This window comes from Nicotiana attenuata, chromosome 6 (genome assembly GCF_001879085.1).
Source record: "Nicotiana attenuata strain UT chromosome 6, NIATTr2, whole genome shotgun sequence".
In the NCBI taxonomy this organism is placed as follows: Eukaryota; Viridiplantae; Streptophyta; class Magnoliopsida; order Solanales; family Solanaceae; genus Nicotiana; species Nicotiana attenuata.
In genome coordinates this window covers 96,120,795-96,140,143 of record NC_031994.1, presented here as the reverse complement: position 1 = coordinate 96,140,143, position 19,349 = coordinate 96,120,795, and the positions used below count along the sequence as shown (strand labels likewise).

The following is a 19,349-nucleotide window of genomic DNA, read 5'->3' as shown; positions in this document are numbered from 1 at the left end:
CTGTGAAACTCGTTAATAATGATGCTCGCAGCACCATTGAACCATAAACCATCGGAGAAAGGTCGGAGACAAACCAGGCAGAGCTTCCGATGACCATCTTGCATGGTGGAGGCTTCTGGAGTCTCGAAGATAGAGGGAATCAACAAGACAAGGTTTCACGGTGGCTGGTGGTCGAGAGAAGTGAGGCTGGAGGTGGCTGGAGAGGCGGTCGATTCATCGGAGACGAAGGAGAGAACCAGAAGGTTCTAGAGAGAAGGGAGAGCAAGAGTCAGTGTAGAGAGAGAGAGACCGTCTCTAAAATGAGGGGTTTGGGGGGGTTTGTTGAATTTAATTTTGGAAATAAAACCTGGGCCGTTGATCTCATTTGATTAACGGCTCAGATTGGATTAAAGCTGGACCGGGTCATTAAATCGGGTATGGGTCGGGTGATTTGAGGACTGGGTCGGGGGTTTTGGGTTGAAATTGGGGGTTCAATTTGTGGTTAAAATTGGAATGTAAAGGAGTTATAATTGAAATGAACGAGACTAAATGTTAAACAGCCATTTCTTCCCTTTTTATTTTAATAAAAATAGTTAAAATAGTTTTAAAAACCAATTAAAAGCACTAAATTGAGTAATAACATATAAATGTTAATTAAAAAGACACTGGGAGCGATTTTGTAATTATATAAATACTATTAATCGAAAAATAGGCTATAATTGCAATTATAGCAATTTAGCTTTAAAAATACCAAATAAATTATATAAAATATGCAAAAAAAATCACCTTAATTATATCGGGGTGTAAATATGATAATAAGATAAATTATTCACCAAAAATGATAGTCTGGAAATAATTATTGAATTTTATACTATTAAAATAGATAACAAAGTGATTTTAAAAAATCTTTAAAATAAGAAAAAATACCAAAACTCTTGGGTATGCTTATATATACATGTACATACTATTTTCAGAATATTTTGAGTATATATAAAAATACATAGGGGAAAATTGGGTATCAACAGGAACGACGACGGGTTAATATTTCGACAAAAAGTTCGAAATAACACCCTTAAGGCTAAGGGCCTTCGCCAAACAGAAAAGGGTTCGACCTCGATCGAACGACGACGGGTTAATATTTCGACAAAAAGATCGAAATAACACCCTTAAGGCTAAGGGCCTTCGCCAAAAAGAGAAGAGTTCGACCTCGATCAAACAGCGAAGGGGTAATATTTCGACGACTGTTCGAAATAACACCCTTAAGGCTAAGGGCCTCCGCCAAACAGAGAAGAGTTCGACCCCGATCGAACACCGACGGGTTAATATTTTGACGAAAGTTCGAAATAACACCCTTAAGGCGTCGACGACGGGTTAATATTTCGACAAAAAGTTCCAAAAAACACCCTTAATGCTAAGGACCTTTGCCAAGAAGAGAAGAGTTAGACCTCGATCGAACAATGACGGATTAATATTTCGACGAAAGTTCGAAATAACACCCTTAGGCTAAGGGTCTCTGCCAAACAAAGAAGAGTTCGACCTCGATCGAACAACGACGGGTTAATATTTCGACGAAAGTTCGAAATAACACCCTTAAGGCTAAGGGCCTTTGCCAAAAATAGAAGAGTTCGACCTCGATCGAACAGCGAAGGGTTAATATTTCGACGAAAGTTCGAAATAACACCCTTAAGGCTAAGGGCCTTCGCCAAACAGAAAAGGGTTCGACCTCGATCGAACGACGACGGGTTAATATTTCGACAAAAAGTTCGAAATAACACCCTTAAGGCTAAGGGCCTTCGCCAAACAGAGAAGAGTTCGACCTCGATCGAACAACGACGGGTTAATATTTCGACGAAAGTTCGAAATAACACCCTTAAGGCTAAGGGCCTCCGCCAAACAGAGAAGAGTTCGACCTCGATCGAACATCGACGGGTTAATATTTCGACGAAAGTTCGAAATAATACCCTTAAGACTAAGGGCATTCGCCAAAAAGATAAGAGATCGACCTCGATCGAACAACAACGGGTTAATATTTCGACAAAAGTTCGAAATAACAACCTTAAGGCTAAGGGCCTCCGCCAAACAGAGAAGAGTTCGACCTCGATCAAACAACGACGGGTTAATATTTCGACGAAAGTTTGAAATAACACCCTTAAGGCTAAGGGCCTCCACCAAACAGAGAAGAGTTCGACCTCGATCGAACAACGACGGGTTAATATTTCGACGAAAGTTCAAAATAACACGGTTAAGGCTAAGGGCCTTCGCCAAACAGAAAAGGGTTCGACCTCGATCGAACGACGACGGGTTAATAATTCGACAAAAAGTTCGAAATAACACCCTTAAGGCTAAGGACCTTCGCCAAAAAGAGAAGAGTTCGAGCTCGATCGAATAGCGTCGGGTTAATATTTCGACGAAAGTTCAAAATAACACCCTTAAGGCTAAGGGCCTCCGCCAAACAGAGAAGAGTTCGACCTCGATCGAACAGCGACAGGTTAATATTTCGACGAAATTTCGAAATAACACCCTTAAGGCTAAGGGCCTTCGCCAAACAGAAAAGGGTTCGACCTCGATCGAACGACGACGGGTTAATATTTTGACAAAAAGTTCGAAATGACACCCTTATGGCTAAGGGCCTTCGCCAAAAAGAGAAGAGTTCGTCCTCGATCGAACAGCGACGGATTAACATTTCGATGAAAGTTCGAAATAACACCCTTAAGGCTAAGGGCCTTTGCCAAACAGAAAAGGGTTCGACCTCAATCGATCAACGACGGGTTAATATTTCGATGAAAGTTCGAAATAACACCATTAAGGCCAAGGGCCTCCGCCAAAAATAAAAAGAGTTCGACCTCAATCGAGCAACGACGGGTTAACATTTCGATGAAAGTTCGAAATAACAACCTTAAGGCCAAGGGCCTTCACCGAAGAGCACAGTTCAACCTCGAATCGAACAATCACGGATTAGTATTTCGACGAAAGATCGAAACATCCTCGTGGCCAAGGTCTATTTTAAATAAAAAAAAGGGGGGGGAAATAAAACTGGGACTCACGACGGGATAGTATTTCGATATAAATTCGAAAGTAACATCCCTGCGGCTAAGGTCGCTACCCGAAAAAGCGTCAGAAGCCATCCGAACCATGATGGGACAGTGCTTCGACACATGTTCGAAAATATCGCCCCGACAGCTAAAGCCGCCATCGAAATCCTACTCAATCCGTGTGGCGCTAAGTTCCCTAAGAATCGGGAACTCGCAACACAGAGATCTACTTCTTTGCACCAGAGTTATGAAAAAAAACAGGAAAAGAAATACAGGAGATGTGCAACAATGAAAAAATTCCTCTTTATACGAAGCTACTGCGCAAACAGTCGCAGAATACATACGGCCAAACCAATAGAATCCAAGAAAAGCAATAAACAACCAATATAAAAAAAAAAAAAAAGAGAAAACGAACAAAGACAACAATTCTTTTCACTTGGCGTCATCACCACCACCCTCTTCACCACCATCTCCAGGAAGTCGTCCTTCATCATCACCACCCTCACCGGCCTCCGGCGTCGCAGGGTCATATCCAGAGTTAATACGAGCCTCTCGTGCCTTCGCCCGTGCTCCTTCATATGCAGCCTCGGGAACACTTCCCGCCTCCCACAAACTCTTATAGATATCCCGCTGGGCTTCAGCATAAACCCAAAGCTCGTGCAAATGACGGGGAACAGCAACGGAGGAAGATTTGACTTGAGCCAACAGTTGCTCCTTTTCGGCCTCAAGAGCAGCGACCCGGTCCCCTAACCTTTTTGTCTTTTCATCAAAATTTTCTCTAATTCTCCCTTCTTCTACAATTTCAACCGATATAGAACTATTTAGTGCTCCTCTCTTTCTGCAGACTTCCAATTGCAATTGAAGAACATTTGCTTGAAATTGAACTAAGCATTGACTAATCAAAAATTCAAAAGCTTTTGTCCCAGTACAACTACCACCATAGCCTTATTCTCATCATTCTATAATACCTCCCGTAAAGTGCTCTCTATTTTTATACATATCAAATAACAACAAATACTCAAATGCTAAAGAGGGCAACTTGTTAGGTGTTTGTCCAGATTTTCTTACCATAATTGGTTTTTCTATCTCATAAAGGAAAGAACAACATATTTACCATAATTGGGTTTTTCTTTTCCTAGAAGGAAAATATAATTCTTTCATATTTGGCTAGTCCCTTTTCTTGTAGGAAAATGTTTGGAGTTCTATAAATTGAACATCCATCCTTCTCATTCAGTAGCATCCACAATGTAGCCATATAGGGTTTGAGAGTCGTGTTTAGGGGGAAAAATTTACGGGACAAGTGTTAGTGTGTCACTTGTGTTTGCCTCTTCGTGAGGTTGTTCTCTCGATATTTTGTACTCTCTTTTTATATAGTGGATTGCTCATCTCCATTGTGGACGTAGGTCAATTGACCGAACCACGTTAAATATTTGTGTCTCTTTTAGTAGATTTCTCTTTGTTGTGTGATTTATCGTCGTTCAAGGTTTGCCTTGCTAGTTTCCGCATGACACCTGATTTTTTCGTCCTAACAAGTAGTATCAGAGCCAGCTTCGAGCGAGGTTCAAGACAGGTTCATCTTGGTGGGTTTAGTTCTAGTAGCAACCTATTTAATGGTAATCGTGATTTTTGTTCGAGAAATTTGATCGGAGTGCTACACACGTTAAGACAAACTTTGTGGTAAAGATTTAGAGATGCGACCTGTTAAAGGCTATGTGAAGAAGGTGGATCAAGTTTATTTAGTCAGAAAATTCAGGCCAAGGGGGAGAATTGTTAGGTGTTTGTCCAGATTTTCTTACCATAATTGGTTTTCCTATCTCATAAAGGAAAGAACAACATATTTACCATAATTGGGGTTTTCTTTTCCTAGAAGGAAAATATAATTCTTCCATATTTGGCTAGTTCCTTTTCTTGTAGGAAAAGGTTTGGAGTTCTATAAATTGAAGATCCATCCTTCTCATTCAGTAGCATCCACAATGTAGCCATATAGGGTTTGAGAGCCGTATTTAGGGGGATGCGGGACAAGTGTTAGTGTGTCACTTGTGTTTGCCTCTTCGTGAGGTTGTTCTCTCGATATTTTGTACTCTCTTTTTATATAGTAGATTGCTCATCTCCGTTCTGTACGTAGGTCAATTGACCGAACCACGTTAAATGTTTGTGTCTCTTTTGGTAGATTTCTCTTTGTTGTGTAATTTATCGTCGTTCAAGGTTTGTTTTGCTAGTTTCCGCATGACACCTGATTTTATCGATCCTAACACAACTCTCTCTTCCAAATGGAGGTGAAAATAAAAGAAATATCACTGAAAGAAGAATGTGTTTTCTCCGTAGCTTGAAAACGTAAATGAATCCAAAACACCATCTTAGATTTCAAAATTTGATTTTCTTTGAATACCCAATATTCGTAGCTCCAAAATTCTTGAAATCAGAATATATAAGAAAATATCCAGAAATAATGCAAACTTCTTGGATATAATAATGAAAGTATGGAGTTAAATATATATATATATATATATATATATATATATATATATATATATATATATATATATATATATATATATATATATATTTTTACTAAAAATTCCAATAAAGAGTCCACATTCTATGAGAGATGATCATGTGAAAAGAGATTTGAACTAATTTGGTTGGAGATGGAATCACTTCTTGTGTGTTCCCATTGACGATGGAACTATGTGGCTCTGAAGTTTGCATCGAAGAGGAATTATACAAGAGCAAGGGGAATTAGGGAAAATTTTGACTACTAATTAAATTGCACGAACAAAATCACACAAGGGCAAAAGGTGAGATCAAATTCACCAAAAGTGGAAAAAAAATTCCTTCTCTACTTTAAGCAAATTAAGGGGCGCAATGTAATAAAGCAACTTTATCATTGAGGAAATAGGTTAAAATTACATTCTTTGCACTAGGCAACGATACCATTTTAACTGTGCGTAGACAAATAACTAATTAAGCTGCATATATAGTTTATGCTAGGTAACCACTGACTAATACTGATCAAATAACATTACAACATTCTCCCTGGATGCAAGACCTTGATCTCCACGACTAGTGTCCCTTCGATCGACCCAAGTTTATTCATTTTTTGTTCTTCTCTTAAATCCTAATTAACTGATATTGGTAGCCCCAAACCTTAATCTTTCATTAACTTTCAAACAGGCATATATGGATTGAGGAGTTGAATGAGAGAGCCTTTAAGGTGGAGAGACATGATTTCATTAGTTGAACCAATCAATTTCCCTCCTATGAAAACTGCAGGTACTGAAGGATTGCAGCCCATTTTAATAAGGGATTTGTCCATTTCCTTTCCATCTGAGTCATGATCCAGTTCATGCACGTACGCATTCACCCCTAGCTCTCTGAATAGAATACTCACCGCGTAGCACAAACAGCACGTACTCTTGCTGAATATCATTACTCCATTTTCTGATGCCAATTTCTGTACTTTGTCCATGAATTCCTTCTTCCCTAGCTCTACCTTGAATATAATGAACAAGTAATGAAAAGTACTTTAGGGGGTGTTTCTTAAGCTAAAACAAGCACACCATCGGATCGCAAAGTTCAAACAAATTGAACTTTGATCCGATGATTAATTGTTTTACACTATATATGTAAGGAGGGGGGGTAAAGAGATGGAGATTTACGTACTAAGGGTAATATTGTTTTTTTTTTCCTTTTCCAAGTTCTGAGTTTAGATGGAAATGGGGTTGTTCAGGTTCTACCCTATTTATAAGAAAGGGAAAAGGAATATATAGCGGGGATGAAAAGAACAATATTCAAAAAGATAGTGAGCTTTATTTAGATGCTCCATCCAAGGGCTGGACTGCATGGTACTAATCTGATCTTCCACAGTAACTATTCAAACTTAAAACAGAAGATACTACTTCATTATTTCGTTCCAACACAATGGGCAAGTTGGAGGATACATATATTCCATCTGGTCATTCACCTTTCAACTCTATTTAATTTGTGCTCAATAAAGTTCGAGGGATGGCCTGATATTCGTAATGCTTTTTTTACTTTTAGCCCGCGCCACAAATAATATATATATATATTATTTTTTTGGCTAGTATTTTGAGAGCGCCATACATTGTCATTTTCCCCATATTCGTATCATCTGGGCCCATTAAGATAAAACTTTATACTACTCCACATTTAAGAGTAAAATGAGAAGTTTAAGTTAAATTATTTTCAACTTCAGGGGGGTAGAGTTTGCGTACATACTACCCTCCCCAGGCCCCACTAGTGGAATTTTATTGGGTCGTTGTTGTTATTGTTGTATTTTCAACTTCAGAAATGTATTATTCTTTTAAAAAAATTAAAAAAAAATACTAACAAGGAAATAATGTCAAGATGGAATGGAAGAATACTTGATAGGAATAATATATACTCATGCATACTATAGATTCTAACTCCTAGATCGGTCTCCAACTGTGTATAATGTATTAGCATTGCTTGATCGGGGGCAATATACAATCGAAGGGCTCATAAAATTCAAAACTTGAGAAGTAAGGGAATATCGATGGCCTTTGTTGAACAGAGAGCGAACGGACGGCAAGTGTTGGGCTTTGTGGTCGTTAACGGGAACAAATGAAGAGGAGCACCAACTCAGGAGTCCTTGAAAGCCTTGATCTACGGAACTGACATATACTTGTGCCCAATGCATGCATCATCAGAAGTGGCACACAAAATATTCTCATCACTAAGGCCATACAAATTGAACATTACGGAGTAAATTTTACATTATTAATTTTATTTATCATGAATGATTCATATAATTATTTGGAGTATCTTTTAGATAATAATGTAATCAGTGTAATAAATTATTTATTACTTATTTTATAGTAAACTTTTTAGCACATATATGCTCTGGACAAACTAGAGGCATACTAGAAACAAAATATGTGCATAGCTAGGTAGTTCAAGAAGGACGGTCAATTTAGTCAAGATTCTTCTCCCATTGTCCTGTTGATTTTATTCTCTCCTTGAATTGAAAAGCATTTTGGTGGCTTGGATTCTCTCTTTTGTGCTCTGCTCGCATCTTCTTATGTAAAGCCTTGTCACACGTGATAATTGTTTTAGAATCCAAAATGGTTGAGGCCTGAGGGAATGGTCTGGTTTCTTTATAAAGTCTTGGAGTTATGCTTTTAGATCAATTTTTAATCCAAAGCTGTCGAATTTAACTACAATAACCGGTATTCTAGTTCCAGCCCTACTCATTTTTAATGTTGGACTACCTAATGTTAGACCGTGTTATTTGAACGTCATGTTCCTTTACAATTTTGAATTTAAGAAAGTGATCTTTTTAGATCTCTTATGTGTAAAACATAGATCTCTTATGTGTAAAAGTAAATCTCTTATGTATAAAAAAGGTAGAGTCATAAAATTAAAAACAAGTTTGTGAAGAGTCAAAAAACCAATTGATACCCTGTTAGACCCCATGTTATATTATTCATACTCTTAATTAGTGTTCAATCCTAAATGTGTGGAGAGCGCAAAAGTCTCACCTCAGTTGATGGTATGTATGTACTGTCAAATCTCTCTATAACAATATCATTCTTATATAATAACATTTCACTATAAAGGTCAAGTTTTTTTCGGAACCAAATTTCATATAATATATGTTTTCTATAGTAGCAATTCGCTATAACATCCAAAAATATCTGGAACAAATTATAGAGAAGTTTGACTGTAATGGAGTATTCTTTATATGATCTTTTAACCATCCTTACCCCATCTTAAGCACATTAAATATTCGGTATGGTAGATGCGGATGTCAATTAGGGTTTAAGTTATATACGCTAATAGCATAAAGTCAATTTAACCGGTTGTTAATTAACAAGTTATTCTTCTTATTTTCGAGTTTTGGAATGTGGGCGTATATATGCATGGTCAATTATTTATACACATTGTCATCTCTTACGATAGTTCATGCGTGTGATATTCCTATATGGACCATTCTATGGATGTAAGGTATATTTGATGAGAGTGAAACACTACAATGATTGGAGCCGTTGAGTATTTTCTGAAGATATTATTTTGAAGTGAACAAAAAATGTAATTAACATAGTCCAATAGGTCTAAATTAAGATGAGTAATTAGGGACTGCAAAATATCTACTGCAACTTTTGTTCTGTTTCATTATACTAAATTTTATGGTCCCCCTTTTAAAGTGTGTAGTGCAGGAATAATATATCAAGTTGGGTGGTGGACACGAGAAGATGCATCTCTTGTGTTAATGGTTAAGAAGAAGGGATAAGTTCTTGGGTAAGTAAACAGGACCAAGCTTATAACTTTGATTCGAAGAAGATGATATATGATAAGTTTTCTCTGCTTCTTATGGCTATTTCTTATTGTTCTTTTCTTTATAAATCACCGATAAGGTTCCTTTGGGATTAAGTGTAGCAAAAAAGAACGAAGGAGAAATGAAAAGAAAATGTTCCTTTTTTGACTTACCCATTTACATGGCTAATCAACTTGTTAGTCTTTGACGCATATCGTGGTACGTCTTCTGCTCTACTGATATTCGTGCGGATTTAAGATTTTTAATGTATCAATTTTTATAACCATCTTACCTTATAGATACCCCGTAGATAGGTTAAATATTTTATTTTTATGTATATATACTATGTGTTGATTCCCCTTAATTTTTTCATATGCTCACTTATTGACCGCCACTGCTTATAAAAGAATAAGTAATTATGTCAATGAACTTTTCATAAAGCAAGAAGATAATTGTTTCTACATTTCCTGGCTACTAAATGAAAAATCACGGCACAACCTCTGACTTCTCTGCGATCAATATAGTTATCTCTGTACTGCAAGAATTGGCGGACCTACGCATTAACTTCGGCATCAATTTTGAATATATAAATGTATATATACGTTGAAAATATATATTTTGTTTGGAACCTTAAGATTAAAAGTCCGATGGGGATCTGGCCTCTGATTGCAAGGAGACATAATATCACTTTCGAAAAGTCCTACTCAAATCCAAGAAAACTATTCTCTGTCTGGAGGTAGTGAATTTGTAAGATTCATATATGCAAGAAGTAAAGAACTGGGAATCTGTCAGTACACAGAGTTGAGTGATCGTTAAATATCTTTTGGGAGAGTGAAGATAGCTGAGAAATTGTAGAGAAAGGGAAAACGACGGAAATGGGGCTGAGGAAATACAAAATATATTCTCTGTAGTCGCTCCTTCTATAGGCGACCTACGCATAGAAGGCAAGTCCTTCTTACTCTTTTTATAACTTCTTCTATTAATGATTGGAGTAAAAAATCATACTTTCTCTTTAATTAAATAAAGTTTAAATGCAATTAGTCAAATATCATAGCTAAAACTTCCCTCACATTCAATAGCTTGATTGTTCTCTTTTTTCCATTTGCAGCATCATATAAGCAATATTTTTCAAGGAGCAATATTAAAATAAAATAAAAACTTTTTTGCGTATATCTCTTTAGTGGATCATAGTACTATTAGGAAAAAAAAATAATATAAACTAAAAAAAAATTATTTCACTTATTTTCCTTGGTGCAACGGTAGAGTTGCTCCTTAAGTGACAACAACACTTTCTACACAGGAAATATGACCATATAAAAAATAAAATATTTTTGTACCTCATTCAATTGCATTCAAATGTATAATTGAGTATAAGTTTTCCAAAGGGATGTTAAATAAATATTTCTCAACTACAAGCTAGAGTAAAAGTTACACTCAAAAGACAAGGAAGCAGCTTCACTCACACAGATACTAAACTAGGAATTATTTAGTCAAATATCACAATGCCAAAAGAAGAAGAACGAAAAGGGCTATACACTCTTATTCACAAGTTCAATACAGCATCAAGAAACTGAATGATGTCTTCTCCTCTGAAAAGGAAACCAGCTTTCTGAATTTGCTTTTCCCTGTACTGTCTTTGAATCTTTTATGTGGAATATCGCGTTGAGCTTACTCAATTTCTTGGTAAATGACTTGAATAACTTATTGGCAGGATGTGGTTTTACTAGCTCCTGTTTCATAAACACATGATCTTTTTCTAAATCTGTAAGCCTCATTCTCATTCTTGTTACCTCAAGCTTCAATTCTCTATTTTCTCTCCTCACTGATGCATAATTATCTCTCGGAGAAGTGCATCCGCTTCCTACTCCACTGCCTGAACGATGAGGAAACTGACTGTTCATTGACCCAAAGAATAACTGGTTTTGTCCCCCATTCATTGCATTTCTCAGCCTGATTTGTTCAAAATACAGCACTTGAACTGCCATTTGTACAGGCAACCGCTCGTTTTGTGCAGCATGACTGCAGCCTTCTTGTGATAGTTTCTGGCAATCAATTGTTTTGCAGAGTTTATACCGTTCTGAGTCTTTAATGTTCGGATGAACCTGCGATAAAAGTTTCATGTATCGTGTTCATTAAGCCTGCACAACTGTGGACATGTGTCATTTCATTCTTATAAAGGAACAACAAATTAATTCACATATCATCACTGAACTTTATCCATTATAACAGTAAAAAAAACAATTTTTTGACCAGTATAACAGTAAAGTCGTATTAAAGCTTACCTTGAGGAAAATATCCACAGCTCGATACAGTCCATCATCAACTAGACGGGCATGGTCTGGAAGTAACTCCACCAGTGCTGTAAACTTTAATGGTGTTAGATTTGAATCTAGCGCGACTTCTGCAAGATAATTGTCCAATAATTTTGAAACCTTAAGAATTGAGCTTTGTTTGGGAGATCCAGGGCTGTCAAAGTCAAAAACCGTTCCGCATTCATCTCTTAGTTGGTTATCTTCTGCATCATCCTCATCCAAATTTAAGAAAATGGAAAATATCCTTAAGATTGAATCAGTGTCATATAGAGGCCTATGGTTGTTTCCATTCCCATTTCCAGGTATGAGAATATCCTCAAGAATCGCTTGATGTAGTTGTAGACCAATGCGCCTTTCTAGGTTAGATCTACAAGAAGTAGATGCTGATGCTACTATTGCAGATTTTAACAAACTCGAAAGGAAGGCTATTGGGACTGTACTTTTCCTCGACGGTGTTGGTAGCAAGCTAACTATTGTTTCGACAGTGACCCTTTGTTTCTTTTGTAGATCCAAATCCAAGAAACTTCCTTTAACCAAACGAGGATCCTTGACGATGAGCCCCTGAAGAGAATTTTGGGCATAGTTAATCAAGATTTTACTTATAATATCTTGTTTAAGACCCTTCATTTTAAATGCAGATAAAACCCTCTGAAACAATTCCAGGTTCAGCACAACTAGTGATTTGCCCCACCAGTCCGACGCTGTCTCTATATCAAGGCTTTTAATAGGTTTGGATAGGAAATTATGCTCCAATTTCAAAAAACCAGATGTAAGTTGTTCTTTACATGCATTATTTGTAATAGCATTGATTAACCTACTTGTGAGTTTGACTTCTTCTGATATTGGTAGTAGTTTCTCACAGCTGTGAAGAACAAACACTGAGTTGGATATGTTTGGGAATACTGTGTCCTTTAAGAAAACTTCGGTTCGTATTTCCAGGTTTTTATCTGAGATGTCTTCTGTCATTTCCAGGAAACTGGATGCACATCTTAGCATTGCAACATTTGATATGGTAATCTCAATGTTCACTCCATAACAGAACTTCGCAGCGAGTTCAAATGCTTCAGATCCACCTGGAAGACCAGGAAGATTCAGTCTTGACATCTTTGAATCTTTTGCCTCAAGCAGCAGCTTTCTTATCCTTCCACTTCGAGATACTAAAGGGAACTGCAAAAAGAGTCTATATGCATTATAAACGCGTCCAAGTGGTTTATTTTTCCTTCTTTTTTGTTTCGATTTTCCTATCGAAGAAGGGCCGGACCACAAGGGTCTATTGTACGCAGTCTTACCCTGCATTTCTGCAAGAGGCTGTTTTCACGACTCGAACGCATGACCTCTTGGTCACATGGCAGCAACTTTACCAGTTACGTCAAGACTCCCCTTTATTTCATCTAGACAGGACGGCGATTATGTGGATCGACAACTTATACAACTAAACTTATGATTGCGCTTTCCAAGCTACCTGTAGACTAACCATTTGTTGGCATGATTGTTGCTTTTGCTAGACTTGAGTAGTTAAATAACTTATGAAGGGAATCAGTAGATCAAAAACACAGAAGCAAAGCAAAACACTGCATTATTCATACCTTGTGAAGAGCAAAACTGGCAGCTCCTACTTCTATTGTAAGATCACTAGAAACATCAGATATTGGCCTGCCACAGTAAATTTGGTCAATATTAAAAAGCTGTTGAAGAGAAAAGTTGTACCTAAGAGAAATCACGATATAGCACAATATCATCTTTACAACAACAACACAAAAAAAAACCAGTGTAATCCCGTAAGTGGGGTCTGGGGAGGGTAATGTGTATGCAGAACTTACCTTATAAAGATAGAAAATTTGTTTCCGATAGCACAATATCATCTTAAGTACAAGTTACATGTTAAAAATAAAAGGCTGGAATATTTGGAGTCGATATGAAAGTTATCTAGATACTAAATTGAAGCTTCAAACAACATAGCCATAAGGTAGACAAGCTGACAATTAAACTATGCTACAATACCATTAGTATTCAGCTTTAAGATTCAATTTAGTGAGTGGTATATCATCCTCTGGTTCATTCTTTGAAATCTATCCCTAGTTGTATGTGATGGCAAGGTCTACCATAGTCTAACAGCTAATTATATGACTCATATGCACTTGCTTGGGGCCCTCATAAGGTAGACAAGCTGAAAATTATTGACATACCTATAGCTGTCCACACCATATGTTGAAACAAGAAACCGATCCGGCAGGGGCGGAGGCAGAGTGCGGGATGCGAGTTCGGCTGAACCCAGTAGCTTTTGTTCAAATCATGTATTTGTCTTATGAAATCTATCGAATGTGTACAACTTATTCGTTTAGAACCCAGTAACTTAAAAAGATTACAATCCCGAACCCATAAGGTTCAAATCTTGGCTCCGCCTCTGCGATCAGCTTGACCGTTGACCCAGAGGAGGATGCAGATTTTGGTCTATAGGTTCAACCCAACATTTTCAACACATAGCATAGATATACATGTGTGTGAGAGAGAGAAAAACAACTAAAATTTTAACAAAAGTTAAATTCTGAACCCATATTAATTTCAAAATCTGGAAAGTGGCTTAATGCACCTTGTTACCTACTTAATGGCAGCCCGGTGCACTAAGCTCCAGCCAAACGAGAGGTCTAGAAAAGGGCCGGACCACAAGGGTCTATTGTACGCGGTCTTACCCTGCATTTCTGCAAGACGTTGTTTCCACGGCTCGAACATGTGACCTTCTGGTCACATGGCAGCAACTTTACCAGTTACGCCAAGGGTCCGGGGAAGAGCCGGACCACAAGGATCTATTATTTACAGCCTTACCCTGCATTTCTGCAAGACGTTGTTTCCACGGCTCGAACATGTGACGAGGAGGTCACATGGCAGCAACTTCACCAGTTACGCCAAGGCTCCCCTTCGTATCACCGACTTAATAAAATCGAATTTTTTGGTGGTTGGAAAATTTATTAATTTACGCTGTTGCATAACCCTTTAACTAGTTCTAATTAGTGCAGTACTAATGAGAAATATCCAATTATGGTGAGAAGTAATTAAGTCATTAGGAGAAAGAAAAGAAATTAGTACCATTCAGTAAGATGACCTCTAGACTTCTTCACAGATATGTTAGTCTTCAGTTCAGCAACTGTAACTACTCCCATCTTCTCAGCAAAACAAACAAAGCCTCACACTTCAGCTTCAGCCTGCAAATTCCACTATATTAAAATTAATACTAATATGTTTTGATCAATAGCTTTTCATTCTAATCAAAGTCCTAAACTAAGCTTAACTTTATTTGCTGGCATTTTATCTCTCGGTAAGTGCTTTTTGTGTCAAATATGGAAGAAAAAGGGAGAGAGCAGGTCCTCTTGAGTAAGGAGAAAGTCTCATGAACTCATACAAAGCCATTACCATTAAAATTATACACTAAAGGTGTATCTTAATCATGATAGCGAGCAGATGCGGATCTAGAATTTCTATGCAACGGGGCACTATTATTTTTTTATCGCCCCTTAAAGGTTTTTTAGTATTCAGGGTGCCAAGCTATTTATATAATCATTTTTAAGGTATACACACCTACATATACAAAATTTATGCCGAAGTTTACGGGATCCGATGACCCCTCGATGGTACAAGTAGATTCGCCTCTGATTATTAGCAAGCCCTGCTTATTTTTCAGGTTGCTAAAGTTCATGATAGTATAAAAACTTAACGTTAACTATAAATAAATGTCTAAAGTACATTTAATTAGTTAAGTCAAAGGGTATATTGTTCCTCTTAGTGCTACTTTACGGTGGAAAAGTGATGGTTGTGACTTTTTTACATGTTTTGGTTTTTTATCGAAGATGTTGGACTTCATTTGTGACAAAACTCAAGACTATTCAGTAAGTAACGGGGCAGAAAAGTTGTTAAATGTGAAACAAGTTTACAACAACAACGTCTTAGCCTCAAACAAGTTGGGATCGACTTATGAGGATTCAATAGACATTTTTTATTTTATACTGGCGGCTAGTCTATCACAACCATGGGCGAAGCTACAATTCATCGAAAAATTACACTGTATATACAGGTAAATTATTAAATTTTAGTGGTATATAACCTATATTGAACCGCCTTTATCGAAGATTTTTTTACTTCTTTCAAGTTTGAACACCCTAGATGAAATTCGTAGCTTCGCCACTGATCACAACCCTCCTCTTTTATACTGGTTTGAGATCGACAACGTGAGCAAGCTCGCACATGCAAAGTTAAATGTGATACAGTACAAGTTTAGGTCAATTTACTTTCCCGATTTAATAGTCTTTGTTAAATGAAAAAACCTTAGAATTTAGAAGATGATGTTTCAGGTGACTAACTGGGCCATTGCTAGCATGCACGCGTAATTTTAATGAATGCAAACGTTGTTGTCCTTTGCTGATGACATAATCGCCTTAGTGATTTACACAATTCATCAAATCATGAGAAGTTTTAGTTTTTATCTTTGAGCCACACAAACTCCTTTTTTTGCCACTAGATATAAGCGTAATTCTTTTTTATTTAATCATATCACTAATAAGGTAATTTTTTGTAAACAATAATCTTTATGACAAGTGTCACTTAATAATTTATCGCAAGATATTAATAGTATATCATCTCAGGGGCAGATTTAGAGTTCCGTGCCATGGTTCAAGTGAACCCAATATTTGTAATGCAGGACCTAAATTTATGTGTAAAAATGCATTAAAATTGAAACAAATTATGGACCTGAACCCATAACTTTAAATATACAATTAGTTCAATGCTATGAACGTTGTCCGTAAAAATTATAAAATTTAAAGTTTGGATCCGTCTATGTATGTATTATCTAGTGCATCATAGTATTGGAATGAAACATGGAGTGGTCCAACTCAGTATTGCTCCAACATAGAAGTGTTATGGGGGCAATGATTGAAATGACCCCAATTAAATGCCAAATTCTTATTTGTAGCTGGCAATGGCTGTTGTGGTTGCGTGGTTGGAATCATAATGGGATCTGCAAACAGTATAGATTTGAGGAATTGCTTAGTGGCTCTTTTTCTTTTTCTGAAGCTATTACTTTGACAATAAAAATGTACTTACAGTTTGTTTAGGACCACATTGAAGGTTGGCGAAATACATATACGGCCCCTTCAAGTTGTCCACAATGACCAAGCAAACACCTCAATTGACCCCTGTATCATTTAGACACTTCAAGTTTCTATTACTCAGATCAAGTAAACACATGTCGCTGATGTGGCATATGCGTGATTACCAACCAAAATTTGAGCACGTGATATATTTTTGCAGCCTATTTTAAAAAAAAAAAACATAAAATACCTCAGCTTAGCCTCTCTTCTTCTTTCAAGTGCAACCCACCATGAAACCACCATAGCTTCCATGAAAATCAACCACTAAAGCTCCAACTAAGCCACCTTAAATCACTTAAAAATGCCGCCTTTCATAAAAAAACTTACTGCCCATAACCTCCAGAACTTCGCCTATATCCGTCGACCAATTGCATAGTTGCTTGTTGCTTCTTGTATGTTTGTACATTTCTTGCCCAAATATGTTTCAGTTTGCTTTGAGCTTGCAATGCCTTAATAAATTTCGATATCTGATTATTGTAAAGCAGTAGTTATTTTTGTATTTCCGATTTTCATTTTTTTTGTTCTGTCCTAGAAAATGAGTAAAGGATCCGATCCTTCTTTTATTTGTTCTTTGTCTTGTTGTTCTAGTTCTTAGTTTTGATAATTTTCCAGTAGAATCGTTTCTTACGGCTTTGCTTGGAGGTCAATTTTCCGGTGAAAGAGATGAGTTTTTTCCGGCGAAGAAGGTGGGAAAGGATCTAATGGAAAGATCTGTGTTTAATTAGTTGGATGGAGAGTGGACTAGGAAAAAAAAAAGAAGACGCCGAAGAAGGCAGAAGGAAGAAGATGAATGGGGGTGGGGGCGGGGGTGGGGGTAGCGCTGGTTTTGGTTCTTGAAGGAAGAAGATGAAGTGTGTGTGGTGGGGGTGGGGGGGGGNGGGGTGGGGGCACTGCTTTGGTTAAAACTGAGGGGAAAAGATTTTTTCCTTCTTTAAATTCATTTTCTTTTTTTTTTAACTATAAGTGTTATGTTTTAATTATAAATTACACATGTCGTTCACTGATTGGCTCATTTGACACATCATTGGCAAGTGTAACTCACGTATCTGGTCTGTTGCACTCAGGTGTCTATTTGATTTACTTAACAGTCACTTGAAGTGTCTAAATGATACATGGGTCAATTGAGGTGTTTGTTTGGTCGTTGTGGACAACTTGAAAGGACCGTTTATGTATTTCGCCTCGAAGGTTTTCTCCCAACAGGAAACAAAAAAGATTAATTAATACCAAAGAAACAATCGCTTTTTTATATAATCTACATATCTTTTCCTATTGACACCTCTCAAATGCTTTTCCCTTAAAGTCTCAGGCACCACCAACACATCTCAAAACTAACCTATAATAACTACTCCGGTAACTTCTTTGTTTGACCGATCCTCAATCAATGGTAATCAAAGAATTTTAGTAATATATTGGAGGGTCTTTCGAAAACAAACTCTCTACTCCATTGGGGTAAGGGTAAGGTCTGTGTACACATTATCCTCCCCAGATCCCACTTATGAGATTTTACTGGGTCGTTGTTGTTTATATTCGAAGTCTTATAAAAAGTTAACTCCGTTTGCACCTAGAGCAACACTACTACTTCAAACTCCAAGTATATTTTCCGCACAACTGATGCTGTCCTTGTTGTACATGGAAAATTTCCATTCTTGCACTTAAAAATGAGTAAAACTTGCATATTATAGTGAAAGATTTTACAAAATATCTCCTTTGTTCTTCTTCTTGCATTGAGGGGTTGGTAAGATTTTGGACCTTACGAAGAACAGCAAGAGCAGCCAAAAGGGATCTGAAACGATATTTTTGACATGAAAAGGTCCAGATGATTGGACCCACCAAAAAGGCTTGTTGCTGCAATGATGTGTACACAAAAGATGAAACCCCACAAACATAAAATTTTAACAAATTCAAAAGAAACAACTTGATAATGCTCTTTATTTTTCGTTTCCTTTTATTTTCGTCTCTTTTGCATGTGAGATTCTTAAAGTGACTGACGCAAAAAAAAAAATTGGCACATATTCGATCGGAAAAATATCAATCAAGATAAAAGAAAAGTAAGAATTGATCGATAGAATAACGAGAGTTGCTATACATTTCTCGAATGGTACGGTCAAATATCCGGCTCATACGTATGCACAAAATAGCCAGCAACAATAAGGTAGAGGAAAGGGGGGAAAACGCCGTTTGTTTCATTTTGCGTGACACTCAATTCTTTTTTAGTTGCTCCAAGAAAGACCAACAACTTTTAAATATTTGGAAACATTTATCATTAAACAACTTGTTTTATCTTTTAATGATATGCCTTTTTAGTCACAAAAATGTCATGACATATCTAAGACCACAATTTAAAACTGTAGGTGGCAGTACCAAAAATCTTTCTTAAAGTTTATACCTGCCTGGCATGTTGAACAAATGAAAAAAAAATCTCGAAATTATTTCTAAGTTACGGCCATAAGATATGGGAAAACTTATGAAAACACCTTACGATGAAGTGAATAGTTCTTGCTATTTGAAATTTATTCTTCAAAAAGGAAACTGGGGGGGGGGGGGAGGGGGGGGGGTAGGGGGGGGGCCGATGAACAGGTTAAGATAT

At 37.0% G+C, this 19,349-nt stretch overlaps 2 protein-coding genes across 4 annotated transcripts; both read right to left on the bottom strand.

Annotated features, from left to right (window-relative positions):
- Positions 5,880 to 6,570, bottom strand: LOC109228390 (glutaredoxin-C13-like). Its single transcript, XM_019393530.1, has one exon. It carries the CDS (start codon positions 6,478 to 6,480, stop codon positions 6,178 to 6,180), a length of 303 nt encoding a protein of 100 aa, XP_019249075.1. The 5' UTR covers positions 6,481 to 6,570; the 3' UTR covers positions 5,880 to 6,177.
- LOC109227529 (BTB/POZ domain-containing protein At1g03010-like) lies at positions 10,685 to 15,024 on the bottom strand. 3 transcript variants are annotated; one of them, XM_019392726.1, is made up of 5 exons: positions 14,909 to 15,022; positions 14,706 to 14,821; positions 13,208 to 13,274; positions 11,592 to 12,788; positions 10,685 to 11,411 (listed from the first exon to the last, which is right to left on the bottom strand). In XM_019392726.1, exons 2-5 carry the CDS (start codon positions 14,777 to 14,779, stop codon positions 10,872 to 10,874), a joined length of 1,878 nt encoding a protein of 625 aa, XP_019248271.1. In that variant the 5' UTR covers positions 14,780 to 14,821; positions 14,909 to 15,022; the 3' UTR covers positions 10,685 to 10,871. The 3 variants fall into 3 exon arrangements, with proteins under 3 accessions (XP_019248271.1, XP_019248272.1, XP_019248273.1); XM_019392727.1 differs by lacking the exon at positions 14,909 to 15,022 and having other exon boundaries at positions 11,592 to 13,083; positions 14,706 to 14,727; XM_019392728.1 differs by having other exon boundaries at positions 11,371 to 11,455; positions 14,706 to 15,024.